Source organism: Amphiura filiformis, chromosome 16 (genome assembly GCF_039555335.1).
Source record: "Amphiura filiformis chromosome 16, Afil_fr2py, whole genome shotgun sequence".
In the NCBI taxonomy this organism is placed as follows: Eukaryota; Metazoa; Echinodermata; class Ophiuroidea; order Amphilepidida; family Amphiuridae; genus Amphiura; species Amphiura filiformis.
In genome coordinates this window covers 50,400,095-50,418,006 of record NC_092643.1, presented here as the reverse complement: position 1 = coordinate 50,418,006, position 17,912 = coordinate 50,400,095, and the positions used below count along the sequence as shown (strand labels likewise).

Sequence of the window (17,912 nt, the reverse complement as noted above, 5' to 3'; positions counted from 1 at the left end):
GAAATACATCTTCCTCATTCTCTATTAAATATGCCCTCAGGATCTTCTACTATAGTTTGTTTGGCTCATAATTGGCGAAAACAAATGAGACTCGTAACATCGTGTATTGATACAGAATCAGTTGGGCACACTTACGCTAGTTGTGCATTGAATAAGTACATGAGCGTAAGTTTGGATTATACTGACTGTGGCGCAATAACAAAAAAACTGAACAATTTTCGTTAATTATTAAGCCAAACATAATGGCGAACAATCTATAAAGGAATTTCCAAAAAGGTGAAAATATACAGATTTTTTCTTTAGTAGTCCACAGTGGCGGAAACAGGGCAAATTCTGTAATATCATGCAAAATCAGCCTATTTTGAGCCAATTTTAGCCTTTTCAGCCTCTGAAAATTTTAAACCTGTATCATCCCCCCCCACCGGATCAGCTATCACACTTGCAATCCTAGTATTTTGTTATCTATTATACCCTAGCATTCTGTTTTCAAGTTGACAATATACAAAGTCCATAATCTGCTAATTTTGCTGATTCACAAATCTTGTTGCATCAGCATTGCTATCCTTGTCGTCGTCATCATCAACCTCAGCATTCCAAGCTGCTATACTAACTACCAAATTCATTAAAGAAATCGATGGTTTCACTTTCTTGGCTAGATCCTGGTAATACCAAAGCATCATCCTGTACCTGGCCGTCTGCACCTGCTGATAGATGACTTCGTTGCATGTGTACTTTCAGGTTGCCTACAATAAATCAGGACAGAAGTTATTTAAAAGTTTATTTACAAATCATTACATTACTTTTGTTTGATATTTTTCCCCCTTCTCATATTTTCATTTGACATACAGGGTGTCCCAGAATGATTTATACCGAGAAAGATGGAATTTGTTAGGTATGAACGGCATATCTGTTGGTCAAATTGTTTTACAATTTAAGTTCTACATATATTTAGCTTTCTCAGATTTTTTAGATTTTAAAAATTTGCTGTTTCTAGTAGAAGTTAGAGAGGATTGCGTAAAAATGGTGAATTCCAAGTTTTGACAAAGCAACCTATTTTGAAAATCTGTAAAATTACTAACCGTTCAGCACAAAGTAATGTTATGCAGTATATTGCTGTGTCCTGTTCTTACTTCTATGAAATAGTCGATATCTATCGTTTATTTATGATGTTACGAAGCAATCATTGTATGGAATAAAGGATTTGCTACGCTTGAGTGACCTTAAACTAATTTTGTCTATGGCGACAGTTTTGAAGACAATTATTGAGGTGTGTGAGTTTCATCATTTGAAATGCTGGCAGAGATGGGTTTTTCATAAAAGTATAGAGAAGGTTCGTCCTTAGTGTCACAGCATGCATTTATGTCCACAGTATATTGGCAAACCCACAGCAACGTAACGAAGAAGATTAACATTTACTGCGGAGGATCCTTGAGGAAGTTATATCCTCTGTAATAATGACATTTTGGGGTAAAAAATGTGGTAAAAATCACATAAAAAGTATGTTTTTCAACATAAATATCTGATGTCATATTGAAATGTTTCACTTAATCCCATATCAAGAATTATTTAGCATTGTAAGCTCTACATCTGTGCCAAATTTGGTGTATTTCCCATTAAAGAATGTAAGATTTCTCCAATATATTGCACAGTGCGGCTGGACGAAGGTGATAAAGGATCCATGTGTTGTGATGCCTTTGCACTGTAAATTACGCACATGCAGTTTTCGTCCATTTTCAGTAATAGCAATGTCACGCCAAAACAAATCAAGCTATTTCCATGAAAGTCACAGAATAAGTAGGAGACATGTGTGGCATTATATTGCACTTATTAAAATTAGATACACTGTTGACTATATATTTTTGATATTTTGTTCAAACACGGTATAAATCATTCTGGGACACCCTGTATAATTACTTTCTTAATCAACCTTTTCCCTTTTTTATGTGTATCAACAATCCAAGAAATAGTTCAAATGTTCCATTCAAAATGTATAAGAAATAAGTATGAAGGTAAGTGAAGCATGTCAGTGATGTATTTGAAATACAAGCCCTTTGTCCTGAATGGTGTTAATAGATATTAAAAACAGCACATGCTTGACCTTTTTATCCTAACTGTCAACACCTCCTACTGCCAGGGGCATGACCCTGAGGTAAAAAGTGGCATTAATTTGTGGCGTCAGTGTATTTTATTTTATTGTACAACCTGTCAGACACAAGACCACCCCAGTCTGTGTTTGCCTCCAAACGTGGACATTGTGTTTTGCTATCTAACCGAGGACGTGTGTATGATGTTTTCATCGCCTAACCGTGGATTAAAATGGCGGATTTTTGTGTGTATAATACAAAGCGGAATTTTAGCCATCACCCTGCGGACGGTAGTTTTTACACGTGTGGTCCTCGGTTTCAGGCAAATAGCGTTTAAAGCATCTAGCATGCATTTGAGGTCTTTTGCAGCAGTTTGAGACCGAGGACAGTCCTCGGTTGGAAGTAGGTCCACAGTTTAGGGTGAAAAATCTTGTGTGTGTCCTCGTTTGTCGGCAAACACGTACGCATTCAGACAGAGTTTGCCAATACATATGTGACACGATCCAGGGGAATGAGTCAGATGTCGCTAATATTTATCTTGAGATATTAGCAAAGTAAGTGTTAAAATTCTTTTGTTTTATATTGTTTTCAGCGATTGATAAATTGACATAACTTCGCAAAGAAAAGTTGTATCAACATGGGGTTTTCAGTTTCTGAAAGCTGTAAATGTCCGTTTTAGAAACATGTGTAAAACTCATTTTTGACTAGGGTCGACATGTGACTCATTCCCCTTGATCATGTCACATATAAGCTAATGCTGTGCAATTGATTTATTGATAACATTCAGCCAACAGTGTTCAAAGGCTACTAAATTAAAAGGGTGCCAACCGAATATGACTGGACAGGGAATGGGCAGAGGTCCAATTTTAGAAGCATGATGAAAACTGGAGCACCCACAGAAAAACCTGCGAGGAGAATGAATCGGTAACCAAACTCACAGGTGGCAACCCGGGGAATTGACTTCGGACCGCAGTGGTGAGAAGCGAGTGAGAAGACCACTACACTAACCCGTCCTTCCCAATCTGGCTAAAAATGCTCAAAAATTTCTATCCAACTTACCTTTTTGTGAAAATGCCTGCTCACAGAACCCACATCTGTATGGTTTCTCTCCTGTGTGTTTAGTCATGTGGATGTTGAGGGCGTTCTTCTGGTTGAACGCTTTCTCACACTTGGGACACTGGAATGGTCTCTCACCTGCATCATAATAATCAAGTAAGTCTCTTGTTATTCTTACACTTACAAGTTTTTAAAGTCCTGTATTAGATTTTGTACAATGAAATCCAAAGAGAACCCACTCAGTATTCCCCCTTGCGTAGTTAACGCTCTGGTATATCTGCCATCTTAGTGTGTCATGCATGGAAACCAAACTAGTGTACTGCTGGCATTTATCGAAGAGAATCCGTAACATTACAGAGGCTTGAACACACCGCAATGCACTTTGGATCAAAGTTTACTGGGTGCATGGAAAATAATCCAGAGGTATACTATTTTGCTTTCCATGAGTAATGCACAAACATGGCGGAGTCGATTTCCTTTGGGTCTTATCTCTTTAGCCCTATCACAACTAACATATCTGTTGAAAAAGATCTTCCCCTTTTGATGGCTTCAGGTAATTGGTGCCTTCCTATAATTCATTTCACACTCATTTGGAGTAATCCAAATTGTGGCCAAATTTTTTTATTTAGTACTTTAGTACGCGTCCGTGCATTATACATAGTCAATGCATGGGTTGCATTTTTCTAACGTTTGCTCCGATTGGTTCTATTTAAGAGTGTATGAACTTTAAATAATTGACTTGCACTATTATGCCATGATAGCGCAGTAATTACCTGTGTGTATTCTGATATGCCTCTCCAACTGACTCGGTTTAGCAAATCCCTTGGAGCAATGATTGCACTTGTGCGGGGTAGGTTTACTGGATTTCTGTGTGATGCTCTCTGGCATGTGTGTGTTCATATGCTCCTTCAGATGACCGGGGCGTTTGAAACCTTTGCCACAGACAATACAGACGTGGGGACGAACAGACTCGTGAGCTTCACTCTGGTGCTGGCGTAGAAGTGACATCTGAGTGAATACCTACAGATCACAAGACAAAATATTATCAATATGGCGGCGACGGGACTTTGCATATATGTGACACCATCAAGGGAAATGAGTCGGATGTCGCTAATATTGATTTTGAGATATTGGTAAAGAAAGTGTTAAAATACTTTTGTTTAATATTGTTTTCAGCGATTGATAAATTGACTGAACTTCGCTAAGAAAAGTCGTATCAACAGGGGGTTTTCAGTTTTCGAAAGCTTTAAATGTCCTCTTTATAAACATATGTAAAACTCATTTTCGACCATATTGGCATGCATCATGCGCCTGTGTTTAGGGTTAGGTTTTATAATTAAGATCAGTGTTAGTGTCACAATTATGATCAGCAAGAGATTAGGATTACGATTGCTTCCGTGCAATTTTCAAATTATTCACATTCCTGCATGTTTTAGGGCAGAATTCAAGGATTTAAGTAGGTGTTAACAGAAAAACCTGAACTACTGGAAAAATTCCTGAAATCTGAATTGTCCTACAAACTTTGTGCAAGGAAGGAAAGATTAAACCAAATCCTGAAGTCAGGATTAATCCTGAACACTGTGAAAACTTTGTTGATTTGGGCCTCCATGGTAAAATAAAGCTTCCTATCCCATCCATTGGTCCAGGTGTGACCAGACACTGTGGCTTAAAGCTACCATACAACTCACTACTTCACCTAGCCTGGATATTATTAACTTTTTATCTGATTGTCCAAGTCTGATTTAAAATTATTCTTCACGTATTCAAAGTGCTAAATGGACTATCACCAATATATCTCACTGACTACATCGCTACCTACATTCCACCTAGGAAGGGCCTTCGCTCTGAGCTTAATATTACTCGCCTTGTCATCCCCAGGAGTAAGAGAAAAATTGGTGATGGTTCATTTAGTGTGTCTGGTCCAACCCTCTGGAACCAGTTACCGGCTACACTCCGCACTGCTCTCACAGTTGAATCTTTTAAAAAGGGTCTTAAAGCGTATATTTTCTATTATATCACTCATACATAAATTCTAGACAGTTCATTGGTTGATTACCATTTATCATTTTTACTATCACCCTCTCCGTGTGATAGTCTTTACCATCATGTGCTCTGTCAGAGGCGCCTTGCGCAAGCCATACGCGCTGACTCTTCGACTTCGATGAAGTTATGGGTGGACCCCAAAATGTGAAGTATACCACGGCAAAACACGGCGTTATGTTGATGAAAAATGTATTTCCTACCTTAAATAGTATTTTAGTAATAGAATTTATGCATGAGTGATATAAACAAATATTAACTGTCTTAAAATGTCGTGTAATGGTGAAATATAATCACTCGGTGAAAATGTATTGTTCCATTCCACTCGCCGTTTCGCTCGTGGAATGGAACAATCCATCTTTCACCTCGTGATTATATTTCACCATCACACTTATAGACAGTTAATATTTGTATAATGTATTTTACTGTTGTTATTTTTGTATATTTGTAAAGCGCAATGTTCATATTTTTGGTATTGCGCTATATCAAGCGCCGTTGTTATGTTATGTTATGTTATGTTATGTTATGTTATGTCTGGATATTGTCCAAGTTCATGATCATTCTGTGCCTTCGTGTGAGATTATTAATTATAGAAGGCTTATATTTAAAAATGTCCATCCAGGCAAGAAATGTCTAGACCAAAATGTACTTTACCACTCACAATTGCCAATAAAGCAGGTGCCAAATTTGATACACTTTAGGTTTATTGGCAATATGTTGATTTTTGATCCACATACATGTACACCTTCTTTACGCACATATAACATTTTCCGGTGCACTTCATGCAAAAAACTGATAACACCAAAAGGCAAAACAATTATTGTAGTTACCAAGTATTGTTAATGAATTATAACCCATCATTCACTTACCTCAGTGCAACCTTCTTCAGAGCATTGGTATATGGATCCAATTGATGCTGCAGCCTCAGTCACAGTAATCTTCACCCCTTGTTTGCCACCAGCAACACCAGGTGCAGATCCTTCTGCATCTGTTGGCTGTTCCACCACACCTGCTGTACTTGGGTCCAACTCCATACTCTCTTGGCCCGACACTGCCGCATCTTGCAATCCCGGTTCAACCACACCGTATGTGTTTGTCACATTAACATCACCAGGCTCTTGATGGCTCACTGCCGAGACCGGAACTGCACCTGCGGTCGCAGTCACTAAACTAGCTTCTTGAGAAGTTGAAGGAGCAGAGGATGTGGCAACCATGGTGTTAATGGTCGGTGGCAAGATCAAATTTTGTGAGAGATTCAATGCATCGCTAGGAAGTGAAAGCAGGTTTGGATTTATTTGGGCAGCGGTGTTGGCTTGCAGGTTAGTCTCAGATGTGAAACCTAACGTCGGCTCGCTTGGGGTGGTATTAGCGCTCAGCACCTGACTAAGTATTCTGTCGGCTTGTGAGTTAGTCAATGTTGATTGGCTCATTGCAGCATCTGTGGCTTGGGACACTGCCATTGTCTGGGTGGTGCTTGGCAATGCAGCGGCATGTAACTGTTGACTTGCAATGGCATCTGTCTGAGTTGCATGAATCTGGATGGGTGTAGCTGCAGAAGTCGGCGTCACAACTGTGCTATTCTGTCCCGCTCCAGCTGCTGATACCACCCCTGACACCTCGGCTACTGTAGTTTGGGTTTGCATCATAGGGAATGGGACGGTTACTATTGAATCTGCTGATGTTACAGCTGTAGTTGCCACACCCAATGATTCGGCTAACTGTACCTGTGTCTGACCAATTTGTGCCATCTGTGGTTGAATGACTGTCTCTATGGCTCCATTGGGGGCCACTTGTACTAACAGATTTCCTTGCGCATCTGTGCCGTGGACAGTAGCTTGTGTCATGCCATCTGGCTGAGTGGTCAACAAAGTTGTTTGACCCAATCCTTGATTTTCTTGCGACAACTGTAGCGTTGCATTACCAAGGTTCAAATCCGATGCCTGCAACATGATAGGGTTGAAGCTGCCTTGTTGAAGCTGCTGCAGTAAACTTGGATCGATCTGTACCGTGATGCTAGGATCCAATCCTTGGATCTGAAAGTTCTGTCCCAGGTTGGTTGCTGTAAGCTGCAATTGCAAACCATCAAGGCCTTGTAATATAGTGGCACCTTCTGGGAATGCTGCCAATGTTTCCTGCCCTGCAATAGTAATGGGCAACACCTGCTGGCCCGCAAATACTTGTTGTTGCTGTGTTTGTTGCTGTTGTAACAACACCTGTTCTGTCACATTAATTTGAGGCACCTGTGCCTGCTCTTCGACCTCACTCTCCAACATTTCAACTGTCTCACCAGGTTGTTCCTCAACGATCTTGCTCCTCGGCACGCTCCGACGAATCTCTGGTTTCTTAACTTGTCCCTCAGGTGGTTTCTCGTGAACGTTCTGTATGTGCATCTTGCGCGATCCTGATGTGCGAAACATTTCGTTGCACTGTGGACACTTGAATGGTTTGGCTCCAGTGTGCAAACGCATGTGAACTTTCAAACTGCCTTTTGTCGCAAACATCGTATTGCAGACATGGCAATTGATCAACTTGGAGCCCCGATGTGTACGCATGTGGCAATCTAGCGTGGATTTGACAGTGAATTTTTTGCCACATTCATCACATTTAAAAGGCTTCTCTCCGGTGTGAATCCTGATGTGCCGTACCAAATCACTTGGCTTCTTAAAGCTCTTTGGACAATTCTGACACTGATTGGCAAATTTGGGCTGCTTTTCCAATTCCTTATGCTTATCCGCTACTATCTCACTCACACGACCTTTCTCTGCTGCCGACTGAATCAAGATTTTCTCTGAAACCGTGGCATGTTTTGGTGGGTTAGAGTGTGCAAGAGTTTTCGCCTCTTCTTCGGTTAGCCGCACCACTTGTCTGGTACGGCGTGGAAGCTCAATTTCACTCTCTTCCGTGACTTCTCCACGATGTTGTTTCATATGGCGCTTTAAATTCAACCCAGTTCTGAACTGCTCTCCACACTCTGGACAAGCGAAATGTTTGGAAGTGGTATGAACATTCATGTGCCTTGTTAACGAGCCATTGGTTGTAAACGTACACTCACAAACAGTACACTTAAAAGCTTTAATACCACTGTGCGTTCTCTGATGCGCTTTCAAGACACCAGATGACACAAATGAACGACCACACTGTGTACAGGTGTAGGGTTTTTCCCCAGTATGTGATCGAATATGCTGCTTTAAATGGCTCGATTTCTTAAATGCCTTCCCGCAATATCCACATCTGTATGTTCTTTTTCCCTCTTCACCATCCGTTCTTAAAATAGCTTCTTTTGCCCTGGTTTGCAAAGATTGGATATCTTTCTGCAGCTGCTGAATATTGCTTTGCTGAATCAAGGATGAACTCTGACCTGTAATGGCTTCCAGTTGTTGCTGAATCTGCTGCGTCTGAAGACTAACATGAGCTTCCTGGTTTAAATTATGTTGGTTGTTGGTCAATGTTGCTAGAACTTGTTGTCCAAATGCTTGCGTGTTCAGTGCTTGTACTTGGGCTCCAAGTGCAGCCTGAGTTAGAGTATCCTGTGTAGAGGTATCCTGCATAAGCCCAGCTTGTAATAATGGCTGTTGTATGATGGCCTGTGGAGCCAAGGTTGTCTCTGCCAAAGCTGCCTGCTGAGCCAATGTCTCCTGACTAAGCTGACTTTGCTGAAGACCAAGAAGTGCATTCTGTGCCTGCTCAACCAGCTGGTCTGTGATGGTATCTTGTGATTCCTGTATGGACACTTGAGTGGTGACTTGCATCTCAACCGGTTGCACTTGTACCGGTACCTCGACTAGATCATCCGGTCCTTGCCCAACTTGCTCCGCTTCTTGTTGTTGCTTAGCCTGCATTCCCAACTCCCTCTTGTGAGTCTTCATGTGCTTCTTACAATTCACCGATGTCTTGAACGTCTTCTGACAGTAAGGACACATGAATGGCCTTACTTCACTATGTGTTGACATGTGCCGTTTCAAGCTTCCGTTGGTAGTGAATGTACCGTCACAGATGAGACACTTGTATGCCTTCATGCCTGTGTGTGTTCTGCTGTGAGCTTTAAGAACACCGGAAGAAACAAAGCATTTGCCACACTGTAAGCACTTGAAAGGACGTTCACCAGTATGTGATCTGATGTGTTGCTTCAAGTGGCTGGATTTTTTGAAGCCTTTGGCACAGTATCCACATTTATATGGTCTGTCCACGCTGGTACCACCTTGCTCCAAACCACTTCCAAGATATTGATTATATAAGCTGGAGTTTCTCGGTGGTGGCTGTTGAATAAACCCAGTATCCGTGATCAATATTGGTTCTTGTAACGGTACATCAGGAAGATCTATGTCTGGTTTCTGCGGACGAGTTTTCGGCACTCGTCGTGGTCTCCGCTGACTTGCGTCTTTGAAATGCGAAGCGATGTGCGTCTTACGGTGACCAGACGTGCGGAATTTTTTATCGCAGTGAGGGCAGTCAAATGGCTTGGTACCTGTGTGAAGTCTCAGATGGACTTTCAGGCTACCGTGAGTAGCAAACATCTTATGACACACATGACACTTGTATTCTTTGATTCCTGTGTGGGTTTTCATATGAGCCGTTAGAGTGCTCTTAACTGTAAAAGCTCTAAAACACTGGGTGCATTTGAATGGCTTCTCGTGGGTGTGAATTCTTCCGTGTCGAACAAGATCACTCGGTTTCTTGAAACTCTTGTTGCAGTATCTGCAGGTGTGGAGTCGTCCCACGCCCCTTGGTCGAATGATGACTTGCTTCTGTTGGGCCTGCAAGAGTTCGGCAACAGATTGGGCTAGCCTTGGCACCCCAGAAGAAGTCAAGTTACTGCCATCTACTGTTTGCTGTGGTTCACCACCACCACCACCTCCTCCTAAGAGTCCACTGTTCTCCAGAGCCTGCTGCAAGATATCGGACGTCAAATTGGCTCCCAATGCTATACGTTGTATCTGCTGGTGTGCTTCGGCAGTGTCCGTGGTGTGCTCGGACAACTCTAGCAGCTGATGAATAACTTCGCTGACTGCACTTAGAGTAGTCTCTGGCAAGTCTACATTAGGCATGATATCCTTAGCTGCTTGTTGTGCACCACCATCACTCTGGTTACCTTTGGCAGCTAACATTAAACTGGCTTTCAATGTTACCATTGACGGAGGGCCCGGATCGCCATGCATTCGACTGATATGAGCGTTTAAGCTCCCGAGTTTTCTGAACACGCATGGACACTCTTCGCACGGGAAGGACTGTTCCATGGTAACGTTGATTTCATGGACACGAGCAATGTGAGCTCTAAGGTTGCCTTTTTGTGAGAATGGATGCTGGCACAGGTCACATATGTGTCGCCTTTCACCGGTATGTTTTGACAGGTGTATCTGTAAGGCTCCCTTTTGATTGAATGCTTTTTCACATTGAGGACACTTGTAAGGACGTTCTCCTGAAAAAACAGAAAATAATAACAAAAGACTGGTCAAGAATGGTGTCATATGTAGGAGTTATAAACAATAATATGTAGGGAATGTCTGATTGAATGCTTTTTTACATTGAGGACATTTGTAAGGACCTTCTGTATCTGCAAAAACAGAAAATAACAAATGATTGGTCAAGTCCTTACAAATGGTGTTATACGTCCTTACAAAAAGTGTCAAATGTAGGAGCGATATACAAAAATACATAGAGAATGCTCAAAGGCAAAAATCTTCAAGGCCCATGTCCTTTGTCAACTGTTGCCAACCCAACTTGTAACATTGGGATATCCATTTCAAATGGAGTGACCCATTCATGCAACCACATTTGAAATTCACACTCCGTGTGAAAGATTAAGGTATGTCTTCCATACGGGGTTTACGGATTTCAACTGGAATTGCTCATATAGACTTCGCATCTATCCATAACAACTAATGGTTTCAATGTGTAAGGGCTAATAACCTTTCCATTTTTTAACAAAAGAATCATGAAAGCCAAATATACAAATCTGGATAAATCAAGATTTAGATGTCTACCTAAATTGGGTATAAAGATTTCATGGGCCATGCAGACCTTGCTGACAAATTGGTTTCCATGACATCTGTTTGATTTGAGTCACAGGTTCAACACACATACCAGTCAGACATAACTACATCGTTTGCCACTGACTTCTGCGGCCATCGTTCATCACCAGTTGTTGCAACTAGAAATTACTTGCTGGCCTTGCCACTGCATAGCTTTTTCTGGCAGCTAGCAGCTTATTAATGCCATCAGTTGAAACTTATCATCAACTGATTGTTGATGGCAATGTTATGGCGAGATTTTTCAAAAATTCTGGGCAGAATTATGCAGTACTACCTAAAATGAATAGTGACCGTCCACGGCGAATGAGCCGTAAAGTCCTCCCCGGTCAATTTTGTTTTATTTCGTGTTTAAAAAATAAACATCATAAACTTTAAAATGGTATATCATTTGACTTCAAACGATATCCAGAAGCGAGGTTATGGTTTGTTAAACTTAGCTCCTTCAAAATTATAGCTTTTTACGTTTTTACATGTGTCTCTTTTTCCACATTGCTGGCAATATATATCAAACAGTCATAATTGGCGGTCATTTCAAATAATCCCCAAGTCAACGAGGTTTAAGAAAGTTCTCTCATTGTTAATTGTTGGTTATGCATACCTGTACAAAATACAATGCCTGGTAACCCACCACTTGAGCAGGATTTAGCAAAAGCAAACAAAGACCAGAGCTATTAAAAGTTCTATAGCCGGCCATCTAAGGTAGAAGCTTATTATCCACTTCAACAATAGGATTATTGATTAGTTTTTGACTATCAAAATAAGACGGAAGTCGGGCCAGCTTAAGTTATTGATGAATACGACCTTCGTACACATTTTACACCATAACACAGAATACAATTTAGGGAATTTACGGCTCGTTTGTGCTGCCGGGTCACAATTTATGACCTACCTGTATGTACTCTAACATGGCGTACTAACTGGCTTGGTTTCTGGAAGCTTTTCCCACAATGTGTGCAGACATGAATAAAACCAGATCTGTCAGGTACGCGTCTCTTCTGGGTGGCAGCACTCAGACTTTTGGCTCTGCGTGAGAAAAAGGAAAAAAGGAATACATTGTTTTTACACAGGTGAACCATTGGATGATAGACAAGATTTTTCATGTGTTATAGATCCAGGCAGGTTTAATATCCGAGAAATGCTGGCCATTGCTTTCAATTTTGAAAGCATCATTTAAAACCTAGTAAACATTTGGTTGGTTGGTTGGTTGGTTTAGATAGGTGTGCCCTATGTATACCTCTCCCTGTCCTGTTGAAAACAGCAGAGGCACAGAGGTTATACATGTATAGTATATTAAATTTACAGTTAAAAAGATTATAAATGAGTTTAAATGTTTTCAAGACTTTCAATGTTCCGTCTTCTGTGGTAACAAGTATAGTAAAGTATATATCATCATAATGATCCAGTACCGGTACCATAATAGCAGAATTCTAGTCCAGTAAAACAGAGTACCGTATTAATTTACTGGACTAGAAATAAGAATAATTTGCTAATATGCTTCAATCAAACAGTCCTGGTGAACATGTTCAGTAAAACTTTAAGCACAGTGATATGTCACGCTGCAAAATGCCCGATTGCAGTTCATTCTTTGCTCAAATGAACCTGTTACGCAGCAAGTACATCTATATTATACAGTTCAAAGTGCATTTTGTAAACAGGTTATAGATCACTGTCAAGGGATGGCCTGGAAGATGGTTGCTGTTTTTTTTTCAACTCCTTTCTTATCTCTGTCAAATTCATTGACAACCATTATATTTCTGGTAATTGATTTCCTTGCTCAATTAAACAGCTAATTTGTGGAAATTCATCAAATTCTGTGCACTAGTGATAATTTTGGCGTCAATAGCGTAATTGAGCAAAACGACAAGTTATTTTCTACACACACAAATTTTCCTGGGTTCTAACTTTAAGCTACCATCTTTCTTACTCACCCTTTGAACCTATTGTGTTGTATCCTTTGATGCTCTTTGAGCAGATAGATCATGTTGAATTCTTCACCACACGTCTTGCATTTATGTACACGTTGCTCTCCGCTTCTCTCCTCGCGGTGCTCGTCCAGATGACTGTCAAGATCAATCTGTTGGAAAAGTCAATGAATAGTAGCATAATAAGTCCTTTTCATGTTCACACACATTTTGTATGTTTCAAATAGCACATTTTTATTTTATTTTTATTTTAGCGGGTTTTAATCACCTTACTACAGACACACCTTCTGTTCCAGGAAACTGTAGGTTAACTCTACACAGCTTCTTTTTTTACAATTTATGCACTTGTTTATCAAGTAAAACTGTTCAATAAAGGTTTAATGCCTGCAGTTCCTGTGAATACACCTCTACACAGCGATTTCTCATTGTGTGTCCTCGACTAAAAGCCACCCACCCCACACACATTGGGCTCTTCCATTTTGGAAATATCAAATGGAATGAACACATTAGCAGCTCCATTTGTAACTCACCATCCCTCAGTGGAAGATTCAAGTTGAATCTTTCTCAGAGGGTGTATGTATGGTGTTCAATTGGAGCGGCTTAATGAGTTCATTCCATTTGAAATTCATACTCCCTCTGGGAAAAATATTTCCAAAATCTTCCACAAGGGGAGTGTGGATTTTAAATGGAATAGCCCATTCCTAGAATTTAAGGCCACATACATACCTGCAACGTAAACTCATCACCGCACTCTGAACAGATCAAGCTCTCATCTTTCTCGTGGAGCATCAGATGTGACTTGAGACTGGCCAATCTTGAGAACGTCTTCATGCAATCGGGACACCTCAACTCATCTGTGTTATGTGTTGCCTTGTGCAACTTCAAGTTATACTCCACGTTGTACGATGCTGGACACTTGTCGCACCGATTTGGCTTGTCGTTGGCATGATCACGTTGGTGGCGCCGATATTGAGCCCACTTGGGAAATTCTTTGCCGCAGGTTTTGATTTCACACTTATAAGGGCCATTGTTTGGACTTCTGGGTCGGATATTTTCTTCACAATCAATAGAGCCACCTGTAAACACAATATGACACAAATTCTGAGTAACATGCTATGGAGTGTAAGGAAAAGCTAGGGAGTGTAAAGACTAAGAAGGCTAGGGACATCTTTAGGAATTTGCAGTAGAGCATTAAATAGCTCTTCTGGAGCCTTCAAGGAGAACTGTTTCAAGAGCATTTACAATAGAATGTAAGGAGAGAATGGTCAACTAAGGAGAGCTAAAAATCACTCTCCTATCAGATTCAAGGAGAGCAGGAGAGAGCGATTGCTCTCGCTCTCCTCAAAAGGTAGTCCCTGAGTCATACAGGCAAAATTTCCCCCATATTTTCTAAAATAGCCTATATGAAATCAGGGCCTAGATTTCGTACCAGTTTGCGAGAATCAAAAACCATCTGAGTCGCTTCACTTTTTTTCTATCCTCCCAAAGTTCTCTCTTCTCAAAATCCTTTTTGGCATTTAAATAATCACATTTTCCAAAAATGATACTTTCAGAAAAAGTTTTTTGAACATTTTTTTCAACATCCTATGTACATGTATGTACAAAAATGTTATATCAACGTGATCAATGTTGTTTTTTTATTTAATTGTTTGTTTGTTTTCTTCAATTTCATGTGTCCAATGACTCAGTCTTCCATGCAATAATCTTTCAGAACTACAATGATTTATTGACACAAATTTGGTCATGAATGGGGGTTTCTTTGAAGTTTTTATTCAGTAGGTGTTTAAAAAATGGTAAAATCACTGTAGGAGGAGAAATATGGTTTGTAGTGTGGTGCTTAAAGCACTACAAACCTTGGCAAGAACAGACAAGAGTTCCAACGATCTAGAGCGACGGCTCTCTTGAAGAAAGGCCCAAGTTTAAGACAAAATTGCCATTGGAGATCACTTGAATAAGAGATTGCATGTACATGTACTCATGTAGGCATCCCAACCTCTTAGCTCTTAACCTCTTGTGGCCACATTATGATTTTTAAGCCTCTATCTAAGAAATCCATCACTTTAGATCAACATGCAAGATGCTTCAGCCTACCCATTTACAGGATAATGTTCACCCTTTTGGTCAAATGTATTCATGGAAACCAGATTCTGTCTATATATATTTATTTGAAACTTGAATGATTGAACTGCAAATTGCAAATTGCAATGACAATTGTAGGTATCCCAGGCAAACCTTAGTTAACACATAATTTGCTAGTCAGCGAAATTCGCCCGAGACCGGGGCCCAAGCACAATGCATATTTACATAGAAATTTGAATTTTTTTCGAGAATAGGTCGGTGAAGGAAACCTACATAAATATGTTTTCTATACTTCACTTGACCCAAATATATGATTATTTATGGTGATAATCAAGTCGCACATGGAATTTTAGAGGGATTTTGATAGCAGTTCCATTAAAAAAAGCTGCTATCGCCATGAGACTAAGATCTAGAAACACCCCCGAAATGCAGTTTTGGGGAATTTTGCCAGCTGAATCTTTTTGATGAAAGTCAATCTTTGACAAGATGTAAATGTTGATGCCATTTACCAAAATCAAAGTTTGTTTAAGTGTTGTGCATCCTTAATCATTGCATTCCTATGGCATGTTTATTTATGTGATGAGCGCCCTTGAAGTGTTAAGCTAAACATAGCCTACAGCCCATCAATCACATGTAATTTGGTGCCGAATTTGGCACTGGAGGCTGTCACCTTGGTTTTTGATGTATTGTAGTGTAGAAGCTCTCGGTAAAGACACAATTAATCTTTACCTGAACCAACATAATTATTATTTGTGACAAGAACAAGAAGAAGAATAGCAAGTGAAGATAATAAACATCATCAAGATACGTTTCAGCTAAAGTGTATCCTTGGATTTGTGATGATTTGTGTCACTTTTTGTTGTTGGTTCCGAGTCATCGAAGATTGTATTATTTAGTACCAAGCTTCTGCTAACCAGGGGAGCAATCCAAGTTTGCCCCTACAGTAACTTTGCTGCGGAAAGTGCTATGAAAAAAAGGTTTTCAGTGTTGGCTTTGTTTACTCAAGGGCTTTAATTTGATATAAAAAATGATGCAGTTTGATGGCAAATTTGAATTCACCTAGGCTAACATACCTAACAATTGCAGTGCAATTGTCATTTGTTGTAATAAAAGTTCAATCAAGTTTCAAATAAATATTGCGACAACTAAAAAATCTGGGACATTGATATGACTGACGGACAACCAAAATTAAGAGGTTATGACATGATGATATGATATCATGATATGTTTTGTTTACGAAAAAGTGCATTCATGCATTGATCGATTGTGCATACAGTGGGTGGGGTGCAAAATTCAACAGTCACGATCGGTTTTCCGTATCTGCTTTGTACGAACTGTCGTCAGCCATATTGCAATTTTGAAAAGAGTCGGAAAATTGGCAATATTATCCCTCACTATATCACCGATATACCGGGTCACAGTGAGAATCTATAACAAGTAAACTTACCCTTGAAACTCAGAGAACATTTTGATTAGGGAATCTCCCTTAAATCGTACCGCCATGATAGAAAATATCACAGGATTTTCGTATCATTCCGCCCAATTTATTGGCCCGTTTTCTGTGCCACTTTCTATTCAACGGAACTACATTGTAGATCGCAAGAGGGAACTACACGAACAGTTCTGCGGCCAATTAGTGCAATGAACGTAAATTATAAAGCCCAAATTTTCCACCTTAATTTACATCAAATATTATCAAATTTACCTGAAGCCCCAAACGTACGAAAACGTGACTTTGGAGGCCTTCCTCTCGGCATCTTGACAAAGGAATACACAGTTTACAGCCGAAAATGGCGATGGTTTCTGTCTCCCAGACAAGTCATGACGTCATCAGTCTAGTTTCAAACTCCCGGATGTAAATGTTTTAACGTCGGCTGCTTCGTTCATGGCACTCTTTTAAAATCATGCAGCGCTTTAAAATAGAAGCTAATAGAAAACAGTGGTGTAGGCCTAACTTTTTAATAATAATATAGAACCTTCTATTATCCCGTATGAAGCATGCTAATGTTAAGAAAAGTGAAGTGTGAACCGTTTTATATTGCAAAGAAGCATTTTTTGGCTTACGAATCTTTTTAGGTTCTAGGCCTACAATTCCCTACCGTACCCTGTGGTCTTTGAAGAACCAAAACAAGATTAGGCCTATCACCAAGAAAATGGTTCTTCAATAATTGTAGAACCCCCAAAATCCATAGTAAAATTTAGCACCGGGCCATTCAAGGAGTTCAAGGGTTCTTTGTAGAAAAGAAAAAAATAGGCATATTCTTTTATAGCCAAGAAAATGGTTTTACCAAAAATGGTTCACACTGCTTTTTCACTTTTCTAAATTTTGCGAGTAATCTTTAGGCCTACAAATCGTTAGGTTCTTTGTAGAACTTTTAAACTTCTTTAGGCCTATATAACCAGGCGCGTAGCCAGCATTGTCAGTCCGGGGTGGCAAAAGTCAGTATTGTCCCTATTTTTACTCTCCCTCTCTTCCCTTCCCTTTTCTTTTCCCCTCCCCTTTCCCTTCTCCTTCCCCTCTCCTTCCCCTTCTCTTTCTCCCTCCCCCTTTCTCTTCGCTTTCTCCCTCTCCTTCCGCTTCTTTCTCTCTTTTCCCCTTCTTCTCGTCCCCATTTCCCGCTTCTTCGTCCCCATTTTAGGTGTCCGAGGGGGCAGTCTGCCCCCCCCCCCTGCCACCCCACTGGCTATAGTGTACCGGATAC

The 17,912-nt window shown here is 40.3% G+C and overlaps 1 protein-coding gene across 1 annotated transcript; it reads right to left on the bottom strand.

Moving 5' to 3' along the window:
- Positions 1-590: 590 nt before the first annotated feature.
- LOC140136150 (zinc finger protein 236-like) lies at positions 591-17,031 on the bottom strand. The gene is made up of 8 exons (XM_072157854.1): positions 16,916-17,031; positions 13,858-14,207; positions 13,138-13,283; positions 12,099-12,232; positions 6,050-10,596; positions 3,914-4,160; positions 3,144-3,278; positions 591-743 (listed from the first exon to the last, which is right to left on the bottom strand). Exons 1-8 carry the CDS (start codon positions 16,965-16,967, stop codon positions 607-609), a joined length of 5,748 nt encoding a protein of 1,915 aa, XP_072013955.1. The 5' UTR covers positions 16,968-17,031; the 3' UTR covers positions 591-606.
- Between the last annotated feature and the right edge of the window lie 881 nt (positions 17,032-17,912).

Bases quoted from the DNA above. Each gene is read 5' to 3' on its own strand.
- LOC140136150 (XM_072157854.1), bottom strand. From the start codon at position 16,967: ATGCCGAGAGGAAGGCCTCCAAAGTCACGTTTTCGTACGTTTGGGGCT. The intron at 12,233-13,137 runs GTGAGTAAGAAA...TTTCTCACGCAG, and splicing joins CAACACAATAGGTTCAAAGG to AGCCAAAAGTCTGAGTGCTG. The intron at 4,161-6,049 runs GTAAGTGAATGA...TGTGATCTGTAG, and splicing joins CTGAAGAAGGTTGCACTGAG to GTATTCACTCAGATGTCACT.